Source organism: Schistocerca americana, chromosome 2 (genome assembly GCF_021461395.2).
Source record: "Schistocerca americana isolate TAMUIC-IGC-003095 chromosome 2, iqSchAmer2.1, whole genome shotgun sequence".
NCBI lineage: Eukaryota > Metazoa > Arthropoda > Insecta > Orthoptera > Acrididae > Schistocerca > Schistocerca americana.
In genome coordinates, this window is record NC_060120.1 from 292,832,402 (window position 1) to 292,849,108 (window position 16,707).

A 16,707-nucleotide genomic window follows, 5' to 3' on the forward strand; every position below is an offset into this window, starting at 1 on the left:
CAACGCCTCAACAGTTTTCATTGCTGTCACCACCAAGACAAATCATTAGTTGTTCATGGTCACTGATGATACCTCTCATTGTCTACAAGGCTCAATCCACAGTCGCAAGATCTTCGCACAACAGTCTCACCAACTCTGTTATTGCAAATACGTTATCCTTACGTACGTATTCACATCACTTCATACTAACTCAAGGTGGCTGTAATGCCCGTCATATGGTGGCAGCAGTAATACATTATGATGCTGTTACTTTGAGATTTCGTCCACTATATAAGTGGGCTTATTTCCTTTAACAAGCGAATGTAATAGAAGCTTTGTCCTACTCATATCCGCAGTAATAGTTCGTGCCTGTAACAATAGCACCATAATAACTTCTTTGCGATCGTTTGTGGTTGGGGCTATGTCCAGTATCACTGGATGATCTGGGGCACTGTCCATTATAATTGCTGTAGGGACAGGAATCTGTTTTAAGAGGTTCCTGAACCACTCAACAAATCGTGTATTGTCCATCTCTGCATGGCAATTACCTGTCTGTTTGGGACCGAGCGAGGTGTTGCAGTTGTTAGCACACTGGGCCCGTATTCGGCAGGACGACGGTTCAACTCCGCGTCTGGCCATTCGGGTTCAGGTTTTCCGTGATTTCCCTAAATCGCTCCATTGAAAGGAGACAGCCGATTCCCTTCCCCATCCTTGACAGAATCCAAGCTTCTTCTCCGCCTCTAATGACCTCGATGACGACGGCACGTTAAACCCAATTTTTTGTCTTTTTGGACCGAAAAACAAAGTGCATCAGGAACAAGATCACCGGAAGAGCCTGCATGGACCACAATTAATCCAGCTCCTCTTCCTATCGGCTGATGACCGCTACTGCTTGCATTCATCTACTATTAACCCGCGTATCAACTAGCCATGTAATCGTATGAATGTCCTCGCCCATGATTTTGTGCAACAATATGCATCGAATCGTAACAATATACGACTTTTTTAACGGGACTTGGTGTCCGTCTAGCGATTTGTAACAGACACCCATACTTTCTGGTAAAACTTTTAGTGCCGGCCGCGGTGGCCGTGCGGTTCTAGGCACTTCAGTCCGGAACCGCGTGACTGCTACGGTCGCAGGTTCGAATCCTACCTCGGGCGTGGGTGTGTGTGATGTCCTTAGGTTAGTTAGGTTCAAGTAGTTCTAACTTCTAGGGGACTAATGACCTCCGATGTTGAGTTCCATAGTGCTCAGAGCCATTTGAACCATTTTTAAAACATTTTAGTAATGTTTTCCCACCCCCGAAAAGTTCACTTTCTTTTAACTACGCTAGGAACTTTGCTATGGTACGATACTCTTTCCTGCTGTAGTAAGCATAAAACTGCCCACGAACTGCATCAGTCTGGAAACAATCTAAGTCGGTGACAGGGCGAGGCTGCAATTTCTTTATTCCAGGGGTCGCTAAAACTGTATTATCTGAGTCACACAGCTCGGGATCGTTACGGCTCACGTCTACGCCTTTCAACCTTTGCAATAACACTACCTTACTTACCGTTGTTCTTACGCTGACTCCAAGAGCTTTTCATGTTCAGCATTTTTTATACGAAATACAGATCTCGAGACAGTTTGAGAAAGAACTGAAACCTATGAGACTGGTGGTTTGTTGACAAAATTTGTCTCTCAAAAGGGTCTATTTTTGTCAAACCTTTGTTTCTGTGCTTTGTTCTCTTATAGTTCTCAGTGCCTCATATTCTTAATGCCCTTTATTATTATTATTAGTGTCATTTATTACACGATCCAGTAACATTAATATCACCACCTCCAATTTTTCGAAGTCAACGTGAAATAACCACTCACAGACGGCAGGTGGCAGTACTAGCAGTGGAGGGTGTGTAAAGCACGTCAAGGGCACGCGGAAAACAGCCCAGTCATTGTAATGTGGAGCGATATATCGGACGTCCAGAAAAGTATTGTCATTGGCTTTCAGGCCACAGGTGGAAGCATTTCAGAAACGGCTAAGTCTATAAATTGTTCGGATGGAGTCGTGCTTAAAGGATACCGGGCATGGAAAAATGGCCCTCTTCATAACCCGTGCTGGGGTACATGTGATGCACCACGAGACATAGATAATGGGTGGGAAGAGGGGGGGGGGGGGCGGGGGAAACGATGGCTACAGGAATGTGTATGGCCAAAGAGATGTGCAACGTTTGAGCAACTGACGGCCCCGATGAACCAAAGGGCTACAAACATCGTCTACTCAACAACCGTTCAGCAAAAGTAGCTGTGTGTGGGTCTCCACAGCAGGTGTCGAGTTCGTGCATCCATACTAACTGCTGTTCATTGGCAAATGTTCAAATGTGTGTGAAATCATATGGGACTTAACTGCTAAGGTCATCAATCCCTAAGCTTACACACTGTTGTTGTTGTTGTCTTCAGTCCTGAGACTGCTCTGATGCAGCTCTCCATGCTACTCTATCCTGTGCAAGCTACTTCATCACCCCGTACTTACTGCAACTTAGATCCTTCTGAATCTGCTTAGTGTATTCATCTCTTGGTCTCCCTCTACGATTTTTACCCTCCACGCTGCCCTCCAATGCTAAATTTGTGATCCCTTGATGCCTCAGAACATGTCCTACCAACCGGTCCCTTCTTCTTGTCAAGTTGTGCCACAAACTCCTCTTCTCCCCAATTCTATTCAATACCTCCTCATTAGTTATGTGATCTACCCATCTAATCTTCAACATTCTTCTGTAGCACCACATTTCGAAAGCTTCTATTCTCTTCTTGTCCAAACTATTTATCGTCCATGTTTCACTTCCATACAAATACTTTCAGAAACGACTTCCTGGCGCTTAAATCTATACTCGATGTTAACAAATTTCTCCTCTTCAGAAACGCTTTCCTTGCCATTGCCAGTATACATTTTATATCCTATATCGACCATCGTCAGTTATTTTCTCCCCAAATAGCAAAACTCCTTTACTACTTTAAGTGTCTCATTTCCTAATCTAATTCCGTCAGCATCACCTGACTTAATTCGACTACATTCCATTATTCTGGTTTTGCTTATGTTGATGTTCATCTTATATCCTCCTTTCAAGACACTGTCCATTCCGTTCAACTGCTCTTCCAAGTCCTTTGCTGTGTCTGACAGAATTACAATGTCATCGGCGAACCTCAACATTTTTATTTCTTTTCCGTGGACTTTAATACCTACTCCGAATTTTTCTTTTGTTTCCTTTACTGCTTGCTCAATATACAGATTGAATAACATCGGGAACAGGCTACAACCCTGTCTCACTCCCTTCCCAACCGCTGCTTCCCTTTCATGGCCCTCGACTCTTATAACTGACATCTGGTTTCTATACAAATTGTAAATAGCCTTTCGTTCCCTGTATTTTACCCCTGCCACCTTTAGAATTTGAAAGAGGGTATTCCAGTCAACATTGTCAAAAGCTTTCTCTAAGTCTACAAATGCTAGAAATGTAGGTTTGCATTTCCTTAATCTATTTTCTAAGATAAGTCGTAGAGTCAGTATTGCCTCACATGTTCCATCATTTCTGCGGAATCCAAACTGATCTTCCCCGCTGTCGGCTTCTACTAGTTTTTCATTCGTCTGTAAAGAATTCGCGTTAGTGTTTTGCAGCTGTGACTTATTAAACTGATAGTTCGGTAATTTTCACATCTGTCAACACCTGCTTTCTTTGGGATTGGAATTATTATATTCTTCTTGAAGTCTGAGGGTATTTCGCCTGTCTCATACATCTTGCTCACCAGTTGGTAGAGTTTTGTCAGGACTGGCTCTCCCAAGGTCGTCAGTAGTTCTAATGGAATGTTGTCTACTCCCAAGGCCTTGTTTCGACTCAGGTCTCTCAGTGCTTTGTCAAACTCTTCACGCAGTATCGTATCTCCCATTTCATATTCATCTACATCCTCTTCCATTTCCATAATATTGTCCTCAAGTACATCACGCTTGTATAGACCCTCTATATACTCCTTACACCTTCCTGCTTTCCCTTCTCTGCTTAGAACTGGGTTTCCATCTGAGCTCTTGATTGTGATACAAGTGGCTCTTTTTTCCCCAAAGGTCTCTTTAATTTCCCTGTAGGCAGTATCTATCTTACCCCTAGTGAGATAAGCCTCTACATCCTTACATTTGTCCTCTAGCCATCCCTGCTTAGCCATTTTGCACTTCCTGTCGATCTCATTTTTGAGACGTTTGTATTCCTTTTTGTCTGCTTCATTTACTGCGTTTTTATATTTTCTCCTTTCATCAATTAAATTCAATATTTCTTCTGTTACCAAAGGATTTCTTCTAGCCCTCGTCTTTTTACTTACTTGATCCTCTACTGCCTTCACTATTTCATCCCTCAGAGCTACCCATTCTTCTTCTACAGTATTTCTTTCACCCATTCCTGTCAATTGTTCCCTTATGCTCTCCCTGAAACTCTGTACAACCTCTGGTTCTTTCAGTTTATCCAGGTCCCATTTCCTTAAATTCCCACCTTTTTGCAGTTTCTTCAGTTTTAATCTACAGTTCATAACCAATAGATTGTGGTCAGAGTCCACATCTGCCCCTGGAAATGTCTTACAATTTAAAACCTGGTTCCTAAATCTCTGTCTTACTATTATATAATCTACCTGATACCTTCTAGTATCTCCAGGATTCTTCCATGTATACAACCTTCTTTTATGACTCTTGAACCAAGTGTTAGCTATGATTAAGTTATGCTCTGTGCAAAATTCTACCAGACGGCTTCCTCTTTCATTTCTGTCCCCCAATCCATATTCACCCACTATGTTTCCATCTGTCCCTTTTCCTACTCTCGAATTCCAGTCACCCATCACTATTAAATTTTCGTCTCCCTTCACTACCTGAATAATTTCTTTTATCTCACCATACATCTCATCAATTTCTTCATCATCTGCAGAGCTAGTTGGCATATAAACTTGTACTACTGTAGTACGCATGGGCTACGTGTCTATCTTGGCCACAATAATGCGTTCACTATGCTGTTGGTAGTAGCTTACCCGCACTCCTATTTTTTTATTCCTTATTAAACCTACTCCTGCATTACCCCTATTTGATTTTGTGTTCCTCCTGCCACCGAACTTCACTTATTCCCACTATATCTAACTTCAACCTATCCATTTCCCATTTTAAATTTTCTAATCTACCTGCCCGATTAAGGGATCTGAGATTCCACGCTCCGATCCGTAGAACGCCAGTTTTCTTTCTCCTGATAACGACGTCCTCCTGAGTAGTCCCTGCCCGGAGATCCGAATGGGGGACTATTTTACCTCCGGAATATTTTACCCAAAAGGACACCATCATCATTTAACCATACAGTAAAGCTGCATGCCCTCGGGAAAAATTACGGCCGTAGTTTCCCCTTGCTTTCAGCCGTTCGCAGTACCACAACAGCAAGGCCGTTTTGGTTAGTGTTGCAAGGCCAGATCAGTCAATCATCCAGACTGTTGCCCCTGCAACTATTGAAAAGGCTGCTGCCCCTCTTCAGGAACCACACGTTTGTCTGGCCTCTCAACACATTCCCCTCCGTTGTGGTTGCACCTACGGTACTGCCATCTGTATCGCTGAGGCACGCAAGCCTCCCCACCAACGGCAAGGACCATGGTTCATTATCCTAAGAACAAACACACACACCCATGCCCGAGGGAGGACTCGAACCTCCGCCGGGACCAGCCGCACAGTCCATGGCTGCAGCGCCCTAGACCGCTCGGCTAATACCGCGCGGCTGTTCATTGGCGCCGAAGGCTTGAATTTACACGCCAGTACCGCAACTAGACGTCCATTGAGGGGCAACAGGTGGCCTTTTCAGATGAATCACGTTTTACAGTAATTAAGGCAGATTGCCGTTGGCGTTTAGGGTCCTGCGACAGCAGTCGGAAGGGTCCACCACGCAGGAGGATGGAGGGTTGTGCTCTGGGGAATGTTTTCGTGGCATTCCCTGGATGATATCGTCTTTCTAGAAGGCACAATGAATAAACGCAAGTATGCATTTGTCCCTGGGGAGCATTTCCCATCCTACATGCAGTTTACTATTTCCTCAAGACGATGGCATCTACCAGCAGGGCAATGCAACATGTCACACAGCTCGCAGTCTACGTGCGTGGTTCGAAGACCAGCAGGATCAGTTTACCTTACTCACCAGGTCATCAAATTTAAACCCAGCTGAGAATCTGTGGGACGACCGCGATTGGGCTGTTTGACCATATTACAGCTGGCGACGGCACTGCAGTCGCCGTGGCTCCATATTCTTGTCGGTATGTTCCAGAACCTCATTGACTACCTTATTGCACGTGCGCGCTGGAAAGGTTTTTGCACAGGTTTTTGACGGGTGGTCACATTAATATGACTGGACAGTGTATTATTGTCGTTACCATCATCATTGTTATTATTATTATTATTAACATTATTGTTATTCTTCCGAATTTTATAATATTTTTGGTGTGTGTTACTCTTGATCCGTTGCAATAAAGGGCCTTAAGGACCCAATCTGGTAAGGCTAAATAAGTAAAAAATTAATAGAAGAAGGGATCAGTTGATACGGCAGATGCTGAAGCATCAAGGATGGTAACAGGGGGAAGTGTGCGGGGAAAAACAGTAAGCAGCTTCAAATGGGAGTTACAGTGGTTGTACAGAGGCGGAGTGTCCTGCACAGCATAGACTAACATTGAGAGATGTGCTGCGCCAAGACCAAGTACAGGCACGGATTTGGGAAATTCTTGTAAATTTGACGCAGCTGTGGCTGGAAGGCAGTAGTTAAGAGAACGATTGGCACATCGTATGGTAGCAGCAGGCGATGCTGACATTCTGCAAGCGATTCTGCGAAGCATGTTTACGACTCCGCTCGTAGGCGCGAAGACACGGCACAGCGGGCACTGTATACAGTTGGGAAGTAATCAGGGCAGCACAGAGCACTGGCGTACTGTGAAAAAACCATACGCTGCAGTTACAACAGCGTCTAGTGGACAAAGTGAGCAGTGTGTACAGGATGGCGGCCAGTCAAGGAATATTTTAGGGAATTAGTTTAAAAAAATTATTTCTAAAGCTCAGTGGAATCTTTACTTCTCCCAGAGTAATTCACATCATGTCTACGTGACACAAGTCGCTTGCCTGTCAAAATCGAGGCGGTTCTGTCCAGTTAAAGCTGCTGACAGGAGACGCTCTGAGCCCTCTGCTGGAACTGCTAGCGAATTCACGCCATTGATTTAGCCAGTAGCGTGCACGGGATACCGATCACGTGGGTGGATGCTGGAGTGTTCTGCGGTGCAGAAAACACTTGCTTCGCTCTCTTGTAATGCAGACCTCGAGCAGAACAGACGTCTTTTTGGAAAGCAGAGCCTCTGGCTCTGCTTTTGACGGCCGGCCACCAACGTCAGTTAACATGAACCGCCTCACTTTCCGTCGCCCATTTTAATTAATTTTTCGACCTCCTAGACCGGCCTAAACTTGCTAACTTCCGACCCTAGGCGCGCCCTTTGTAGTCGTATATTGAAATATATCATCTTTATTGTACTTAATTCCCTGTTTTGTCATTTAACGGCAGCCCTGGATGCCCACTATCAAATCCTGACCGCTCGACTTCCTGCACACTGCCGCCACGAGGCACGTTTGATAATCTTCTTCCCCCTTCCGTGCCATTTTATACATTAACATTGGTGTCAGAAGTCTCTCTCCCCATCTCCAAACCACATACTCTTTTACTTTTGGTGTCAGAAGTGGGATGTAACAATTATATCCCCCCTTGCCGGCACGAAATCTTTTACATGACGAAAGCTGATGTTGTAATTATCAAAGAGTACTCCACTTGTCCCCTCTACAGGAACTATGACAGAGGCGTGGGGAAAAGATGAGTAAATAAGCGAGAGGGGTTGTAATATGTCGGAACGACCGAGAGGTATGGTTTGGGAGAGAGAGATGACTCACGCCGAAGCGTGCAGAGAAACACAGGCAAGTGTGTCACCGACTTCATTACATTGAAGGTAGACAGAGGGCTTTGCGATGATCTCGGCGATGGAGCCACGTACTGTGCGTGGGTCAGCGCCAACGTGAATACCGGAATCTGCAGCATTGGCGGGCGGTTGCCCAGCCTTGCGGATGTAGCGATCCTACTCACGCCGTGGCTAAGTGGCCGCCGCGCACGTGAACTGTGACCGTGACCGGGAACACAGTGGGCCCCGTGTAGAGTACCGAAGGGAAGCAGCCGACCGACGTCGTTGTAGTGAGCCTTAGCAGCTCCGCCCAGGGCAGCTCCTTCAGTGCCGGCACACAGCTCTGCACCCTGAGTGCCTATTCTGTATCTTTCCACTATTGTGCCGATCGTTTCGGTGCTCAAGAGCACCAAACGTACTAGTACTCGAATTAGAGCCGCTGCGCTATTCAGTATGCATTTCGGAAGCGATACCGTTCGAGTCTGGAGAATCGAAGCGCTGTTGTCGGTTCGCGTCGTGCAAGCCAATCAAAAGCAAGCGGCCGCAGATCCGCGCACGCTCACTGCAGCGCGCACAGCGCCACAAACACAAAGCGGCTAGCAGACGACACAGGCACGCTATTCTTCCAAGTACCGAAAAAATAGGTATTTGACTGTATTTTGCAGATTGTCGTAAATGCCGCATTATGTCATCTTATTCTGATTCACACTGACATCGTGTTTTGGATTTTACGTTTCGGAAAATAAGTTAGGAATAGTGTGTAGTACCACATTGTACTAATACATCTACAAAAACACCCGATAAATTGATGCTGAGAGTTTCAACGAATAAGAAGATAAACAGAATGTGGTTATACCTCGCTCCAACAGATCCAAATGATTAAGTAGCCCACTTCCCTATATGATACGTCAGCGATTTGGGTATTAAAAACAAAATTGAAAAAAACGTATTTTCGAGAGCTCCTGCAGTTCGTCGAAGTTTATAACATGCATCTCGTGAATTAAAATGTATATGGTGCTACAGTCTAAAAATACAACGGCGGAGATCTTTCATCTGTGTCTATTGTTGTTGAGGATTCGATCGCAGATAAATACTTATGACAGGCAAGATTATGAAGATGAGTACTGCTAGTTACATTACCAGTATTTTAAGTTGTGCTCTTAGATTCCTGTCTAACCGCATACTCGGAAATCGCTACATATTCGAAAAAAATGCTAAATTATTTCTCACAAGAAAAATATGAAGGTCACTGCCGGTTGTTTCACTCACAGAAATTTCATATTTCGATTTTAAAACACACAGAAATCACGAAATCATTACTGAGGAAGTGCTCTCTTACATGTAAGTAATAACAAATATTGCAGAAAAATCTTCACTTACACGAGTAACATTGTCTTAGAACGTGTCGCATGTATGAAGAGGAAAATAAAAAAAAATTGTACCTTATCCGTGCTCGAACCCAGGACCATTTTCTTTCTCATGCCTGCGCGCTAACTACTTAGCCACGCCAAACATCAGTCAGGTAAATCTAATTTCTTGTACTATTAGGGTGAGGAAAGGAGACTTACTTCGTTACCAAACGGTGCTGCTTAAGTCATAAGGTCATAGTTTGGAAGGTTTCCAATGTCAGGCTTCACATAATTGATTTCCATTGTTACTTGAAAGTTGTAAACACGTTTCAATAATTACTAAGTAAACCATTTGTGGGAAAAAGTACACAAAGTCACTAGTAACGTCAGTTCACGCTCATGTAATATACGTAAGCAGAGCCAATGTCTTGACATTTAATGATCTTTAAACACTTATTTGGATAAAAAATAACACGTATTTTGAGAGAATATTGACTGAAAACTTTTTTTTGATGTAATAATTCACAGAAACAACCTAACCTGACCATATTTCTAACAAAGGAAAATAGTCTATTATGAACTCACTTTCCAACCGGATGCGTCCTCTGGTGATTCTTTTGTAACACAATCACTAAATCCAACGCTAAAACCACTAAATATTTTTAAAATAACAAATTATAGGTGTACATAAACCACAGCTCACCGATCGACAGAGCCACACAGAAATCCAAAACCTCTCGGTACAATTGTCGTAAAATCGGTGGGAGGACCGTTCGGTAACAGGTCTCAGAAGCTTACTGAATAGGATATTTCGATAAAGAACCGAAAATGACGTCACTACGGAGACTAAGCTACTACACCGATCGGTATGAACGGTACAGAATAGGACCCCTGGAGGCCGCGAGTTCGCTCCCCGGCCCTACCCCTGAGGACGGCAGTTTGCAGTCCGCTGGACGACGTCACCCAGACAGCGGAGCCCAGTAGCGCTCTCGCTCCTCGCTCCGGTGCAGCTCTGAGGTGCGGCGTGCCCCGCCACACCAATGAGGCGTCCGTGCAGCGGAGGTCGGAGGTAGCTTCAGCGGGCCGACTGGCTGCCGATACCCATCACCAAAAGGCCTGCAACTTAAACAATCGTCATTCTATACGGTTCTAGACGAGGACAAAATGGCGACATGACTGCCTGATTCGAGCCTCCGGGCTCTCTTATTTATGCGTCTCTTCCCTACATCTCTGACGTACTTCGTCTGGAGGGGACACGTGAAATGCTCTTTAATAATTACGTCACCTTTCCTCAGCGGCCGCTACACAAAGGCAACTAGGCGCTGTCGTAACTGCAACGTATGGGTACTTCACATTACGTCAGTGCCCTGTGTTGCCTTGACTACTTCACACTTGTATACAGTGCCCCCCGGCTTGTCCCTTCCCCACTGTGAGCGGTGTCATAAACCTGCCTTGCAGTATCATTTGCAAAATATCAACTTTGTCCGCGCCTGGTCGAAGTCCCAATCGCTTTCCTTAACTACTGCCTCCCAGCCACAGCTGCGCCAAATCAACAAGATTTCCCAAAATCCACGCCTGTACTTATTCGTGGCGCAGCAGCTGTATCAAACGAGTCTTCGGTCTGAAGACGAAAACAGCAACAAGCACAGTAAAATGCTTTTTTTATTTCAGTCTCTGATCACAATATGAATTCTTTAGACGATGACCGGTTTCAGGCTGTATTGACCATCCTCTGATCTTTTCACACCATGTCCTAAAGTGATACGGCCATAATGGCGTCGTCAAAACATGTAAATATAATCAGCATAGCATCGTCACATGGATCTAAAATATGTCAATGATCACTATGCGGACGATGTGGCCTATTCTGCACCATATTTTAGATCCATGTGACGATGCTATGCTGATTGTATTTATATGTTTTGACGATGCCACTATGGCCGTATCACTTTAGGACATGGTGTAAAAAAGATCTGAGGATGGTCAATACAGACTGAAACCGGCCATCGTCTAAAGAATTCATATTGTGATCGGAGACTGAAATAAAAAAGAATTTTACAGCATTGGATCACTGTTTGTATATGCGATTATGCCGCAGTTGGTGGAACGAGCACAGTAACTCTTAGAGCAGCCCTGCGGTGTTCCGCCTTGTTGACTCCCATTTGGACGAGACGCCCGCTGTGTTGCAGGTGCAAGAGCTGGCTCGTCAGATGGGCTGCTCGCCGGCAACTCTGGCTGCCACCACGACGCCGCCGCCCCCGCAGCGCACCGTGTACGTCATCACCCCCACGTACCGCCGTCCCGAGCAGCTGGCCGAGCTGACGCGCCTGGCGCAGACGCTGATGCACGTGCCCGCGCTGCACTGGCTCGTCGTCGAAGAGGAGGCCCCCACCACAGCACTAGTCTCAGAGCTGCTCGCCTCGACCGGTATCCCCTACGACCACCTCGTCGGTGAGTACTGAGCCCAGTACCGCTAGCTGTGGGCTACTCCTGTATACGAGAGTGGGCGAATTTCGGCTTCAGATATGTCAATTGTCGGCAAGGGCGTCTGCAGTAATTTTTCTGGGCTTGGAGAGGTGAGGGGTCCAAGACTCTATGGTTGTCATTTTTGATAAAAATTAAGTGGGCCCTGTTCGGACGTGTCATGCTACAAGAACTATGAAGGTACTATGAAAGTAAACGATGTAAATGACACAAAACATTTATTATGTCCCAGAGAATTGATCGTTAGCCATTCAATATTTACGTTTTTATATGTAGATTACATTGATACTTGAGAGGCTAAGCCGATCTTTCTTTCACTGGTGCCATGTCCCGCATTGACGCAGCGTCGGCATTGTTAGGAACGGATTTCGCAAGGTTAGGATGAAGGGGTGGCTGGATGCACTTCCAGCCGCCACCCCATACCCCCCTGGGACGGACTTAGTGTACCCCAACTGTCTGCATCTAGCGTAATTTATGGAATAGTGAGAATGTGTTCAGATGTCGGCGAGTCGCGTAACTGAGGCGGAACGTGGGAACCAGCCCGGTATTCATCTAGCGGGATGTGGAAAACCGCCTAAACACCACATCCAGGCTGGCCGGCACACCGGCCCTCGTCGTTAATCCGCCGGGCGGATTCCATCTGGGGCCGGCGCGCCTACCCGAGTCCAGGAAGCAGGGCGTTAGCGCTCTCGGCAATCCTGGCGGGTACTTGAGAGGTTAAGCCGATACCTTGATGAAATACAAGATTCAACATATTGGCGAATGTACTGAGTTAACGACAATCATCCGACAGCAATATGCACATATACGGATGGCAGTAGTACCGCGTACACAAGGTGTTTAAGAGATGTCATTTGTACACAGGTGGCTCACGTGAGAAGGTTTCCGACGGGAATTAACAGACTTTGAACGCGGAATGGTAGTTGGAACTAGACATATGGGACATTCCATTTCGGAAATCGTTAGGGAATTCAATGTTCCGAGATCCTAAGTGTCAATAATTTGCCAAAAACACCAAATTTTAGGCATTAGCTCTCACCACGAACTAAGCAGTGCCCGAGGGCAGTGGCGTTTCCCTAAGTTGTCAGTGTTAACAGACAAGCAATACTGCGTGAAATACTCTGAACTGCCACAGAAACTGGCATAGCCAAGCGTATTCAAATACAAAGATATATGTAAACAGGCAGAATATGACGCTGCGATCGGCAACGCCTATACAAGACAACAAGTGTCTGGCGCAGTTAGATCGGTTACTGCAGCTACAAGGCATGATGTCAAGATTTAAGTGAGTATGAACGTGGTTTTATAGTCGGTGCACGAGCGATGAGACACAGCATCTCCAAAGCAGCGATGAAGTGGAGGTTTTCCCGTACGACTATTTCTTGAATGTATCGTGAATATCAGAATATCAGGAAACCGGTACAATATCAGATCTCCGACATCGCTGCGGCCGGAAAAAGATACTGCAAGAACGGGACCATCGACGACTGAAGAGAATCGTTCAACGTGACAGAAGTGCAACTCTTCCGCAAAATGCTGCAGTTTTCAATGCTGGGCCATCAACAAGTATCAGCGTACGAACCATTCAAGGAAATTTTCAATGTGATAGTGCCTGCAGCTGCGATGAATTTCTTGAAAGATTTCATGAAGCCCTCAGCTGCCATTCTCTTTATTTTATGTACGACTGTACAATTTTGGCTTTACGCCATTTTCAAGTATTTTATGGATGATTTTTGCTATTAAATTATGCCTTGTATGTCGTTGTTCCTATGACTCCATGTTACGCTTCTAAAATAAATCCGAAACGTTTTACACTATTTTAGGAGCACATTACTTTCGAACAGTTGTTGCACGTTCAGCGAAACATCATCGATATGGGCTTTCGGTCATGTACGCTTGATGACTGCACGACACAAAGCTTTACGTCTCGCCTGGGCCCGTCAACACCGACGTTGTACCAGTGTACCAGTTTCTTTTACTTTCAATGATGTCTGTAAGGTGATGTACATCTGTGTGCCACTTGTTATTTGGTTATTTGTACCTCTATTCGTTCTGATTTCCTATTTATTTCCTTCACAGGGCCAATGCCAGAGGAGTATAAGAACAAACCTGGAACGAAAGCGCGTGGAGTTTCACAACGCAATAGAGGACTGCAGTGGATAAGAGCGAATGCAACAACAGGGGTCTTGTATTTTGGTGATGATGATAACGCGTACAACATTCGGTTATTTGAAGAAGTAAGAAATGACATCTTTTCCATCGAAAATAATAAAAAATGACTTGTTTGAAGTTACTGTTGCTTGGAAATTATTTATGACCTTAAAATCGTCTTATAGCTCTAGTAGCTTACGTATAGTTTCTAAGGATTTACTTCTGAAAAACAACAACCTGCATAATTTTATTAAACAGAACAACAGAAAAAGCAGCCTAGTGACAACTAATTACTTTCTTTCATATATAAGGAGTGCATAAAGTGTTATTCTTGATCTGAAAATGTTTTTCGTCACTTTTGTACATTCTCGTTCTCTCTCCATGGAACGCACACTCTTCATCAGTATAATTAGAAAGTGTGTTCAGAAATAAGCTATTTGCAACTTACACGTCATCTGAATAAGAGTCGCTGTACACATCATTCAACATACACGCCCTCAGAAAAGAGATATAATTGTTAGAGGTGATAGCAGAGAACAATTTTCAAGGTGTTATATTCATGTTTAAGTAAACGGGACTGGATATCATGAAAGGTGTATGCACAGTCATGTGATTTCTGAATGAATGGGGAGGGGTGAGATTACTGGTACTGGCAGCTCGAACGTTAGGCACATAATGGGAGGTTGGGGTTGGGTTAGTTGGGGGAAGAGAGACCAAACAGCGAGGTCATCGGTCTCATCGGATTAGGTAAGGACAGGGATGGAAGTCGGCCGTGCCCTTTCAAAGGAACCATCCCGGCATTTGCCTGGAACGATTTAGGGAAATCACGGAAAATCTAAATCAAGAAGGCCGGACGCGGGATTGAACCGTCGTCCTCCCGTATGCGAATCCAGTGTGCTAACCACTGCGCCACCTCGCTCGGTACGTAATGGGACCGCTTAGGGATATGGCTACTATGGAGGACAAGCAATCCAGTGTTCGCTATGTTTGCATAACGGGGGAATGAGTCCAGATGTGTAACTTGTGCTTTCGGATGCCATGAAGAGCGCAGGGTACAGCCAGCTGCAGGTTGGGACTCAAATTGGTAATAACTGTGTGTGTCGCTTTGGATCAGAATTGATTCTCTCTGGTTTTGGCCAGCTAGCTGAAATAGCCAGTCTTGCTTGTGAGATGGAAGACGAGCTCACCATCTGTAGCATCGTCGACAGAACCAGCTGTGGTCCTTTGGTGCAGAGCCGAGTGGAGTGTCTGAATCAGAGACTCAGACGGTTCTGGGGCCGTGTAGGCTGCAGATTTCTCGACTTGAGCCATAGGGCGGAAGGTTTCCGGTTTCTGCTAAATAGGTCAGGAGTCCACCACACGCAGGAAGCGGCTGTACGGTAGTGTGGGCGGTATGGAGGGAGCTAGACGGATTTTTAGGTCAGAGGATCTCGCGAAAGTGAAGAAAGGGTTTCAATTTCAAAAGGTGTAGGACGAACACAGGAAGAGGGTAGATTTAGGAACAATCTATATCGTAGCTGTGTCGGGAAAGAACCAGAGCTGCAAGCACTGACAGAAAGGTACTGAAAGCTGGATAAAAGCCGGACGTAAGTTCAGCCGAAATGTTTAGAAGAGACTTAGCTGTGTTCAGGAATGTTTATTGCTGTCCGAAATAGTTTACCTTGTAGTAACCGAACTGGATATTTTTGTGAGTTAGAATGGGTAGAGGTTATACTTGACAACTGGAATAAATTAATAATTGTTCAAAGAGAACTTGAGTGTCAGTTCAAACAGGTAGTCAACTTACACGTTTATAGTTGGTGGTGACTTCAATCCACTCTCGATATGCTGGCGAAAATACATTTTTAAAGTCGGCGGTAGGCATAAAAGTCATCCAAAATCGTCCTGAACGCTTTTTTAGAAAATAATTTTTAACAACTGGTTCACGAGGCCAGTCTACATCTACATCCGCATCTACGTGATTACTTTGCTGTTCACGATAAAGCGCATGGCAGAGGGTTCAATAAACCACCATCAAGTGGTCTCTCTACCATTCCACTCTCGAACGGTGTGCGGAAGAAACGAGACTTAAATTTTTCTGTGCGTGCCCTGATCTCTCTTATTTTATCGTGATGATCGTTTCTCCCTATGTAGGTGGGTGCCAACAGACTGTTTTCGCAATCGGAGGAGAAAAGTGCTGATTGAAATTTCATGAGAAGATCCCGTCGCAGCGAAAAACGCCTTTGTTTTAATGGTTCCCATTCCAACTCACATATGATGTCTGTGGCACTATCTCCCCTATTTCGCGATAATACAAAACGAATTGCCCTTCTGCAAATGATTGCGAAAAGATACTTGACCTCTTAAGAACAAATAATCCTAACCAAATAGGGTCACCAAGGCAGACACACGTATTAGTGACTACAAGGTTGTTGTAGCTCAGGGCTTAACAACTGGCCGGTTTTGAGCGCGAGTACTCGCGTCTGCTCAGGCACGTGCTCGCGAGCAGGTGCGGGGGCCCTGAGTAGGGAGGGAGGGGGAATGCGCGCGCACGTTTGAATAGGGCCGCTGCGTGCCTATTGAATTCGCGCCGACTGTGTAACGTTTAAAGTACTACGATCAGCTCTAACAGTCACTTCGCTGGTTAAGAATCATGTCAAGTCGCCGTTGTGTAACCCCAACCATGCTTTCGCAGTTCAACCCCCATTGGGAGGAATTTTATCTGTTTACAGAAAAAGATGCTGTTGCAAAATGTTTAGTATGTCACAAAACGTCGAATTCTTTTACGAAATTTAATTTGCAGCGACA

General features: G+C 45.1%; 1 protein-coding gene across 1 annotated transcript in view; it reads left to right on the forward strand.

The window, feature by feature from the left end:
* Positions 1 to 16,707, forward strand: part of LOC124593966 (galactosylgalactosylxylosylprotein 3-beta-glucuronosyltransferase P-like) — a 201,037-nt gene that overhangs the window by 159,690 nt on the left and 24,640 nt on the right. The window contains exons 3-4 of the mRNA XM_047132315.1: positions 11,475 to 11,736; positions 13,849 to 14,006. Coding sequence (XP_046988271.1) covers positions 11,475 to 11,736; positions 13,849 to 14,006 — 420 coding nt within the window. The remainder of the gene's footprint in view (positions 1 to 11,474; positions 11,737 to 13,848; positions 14,007 to 16,707) is intronic.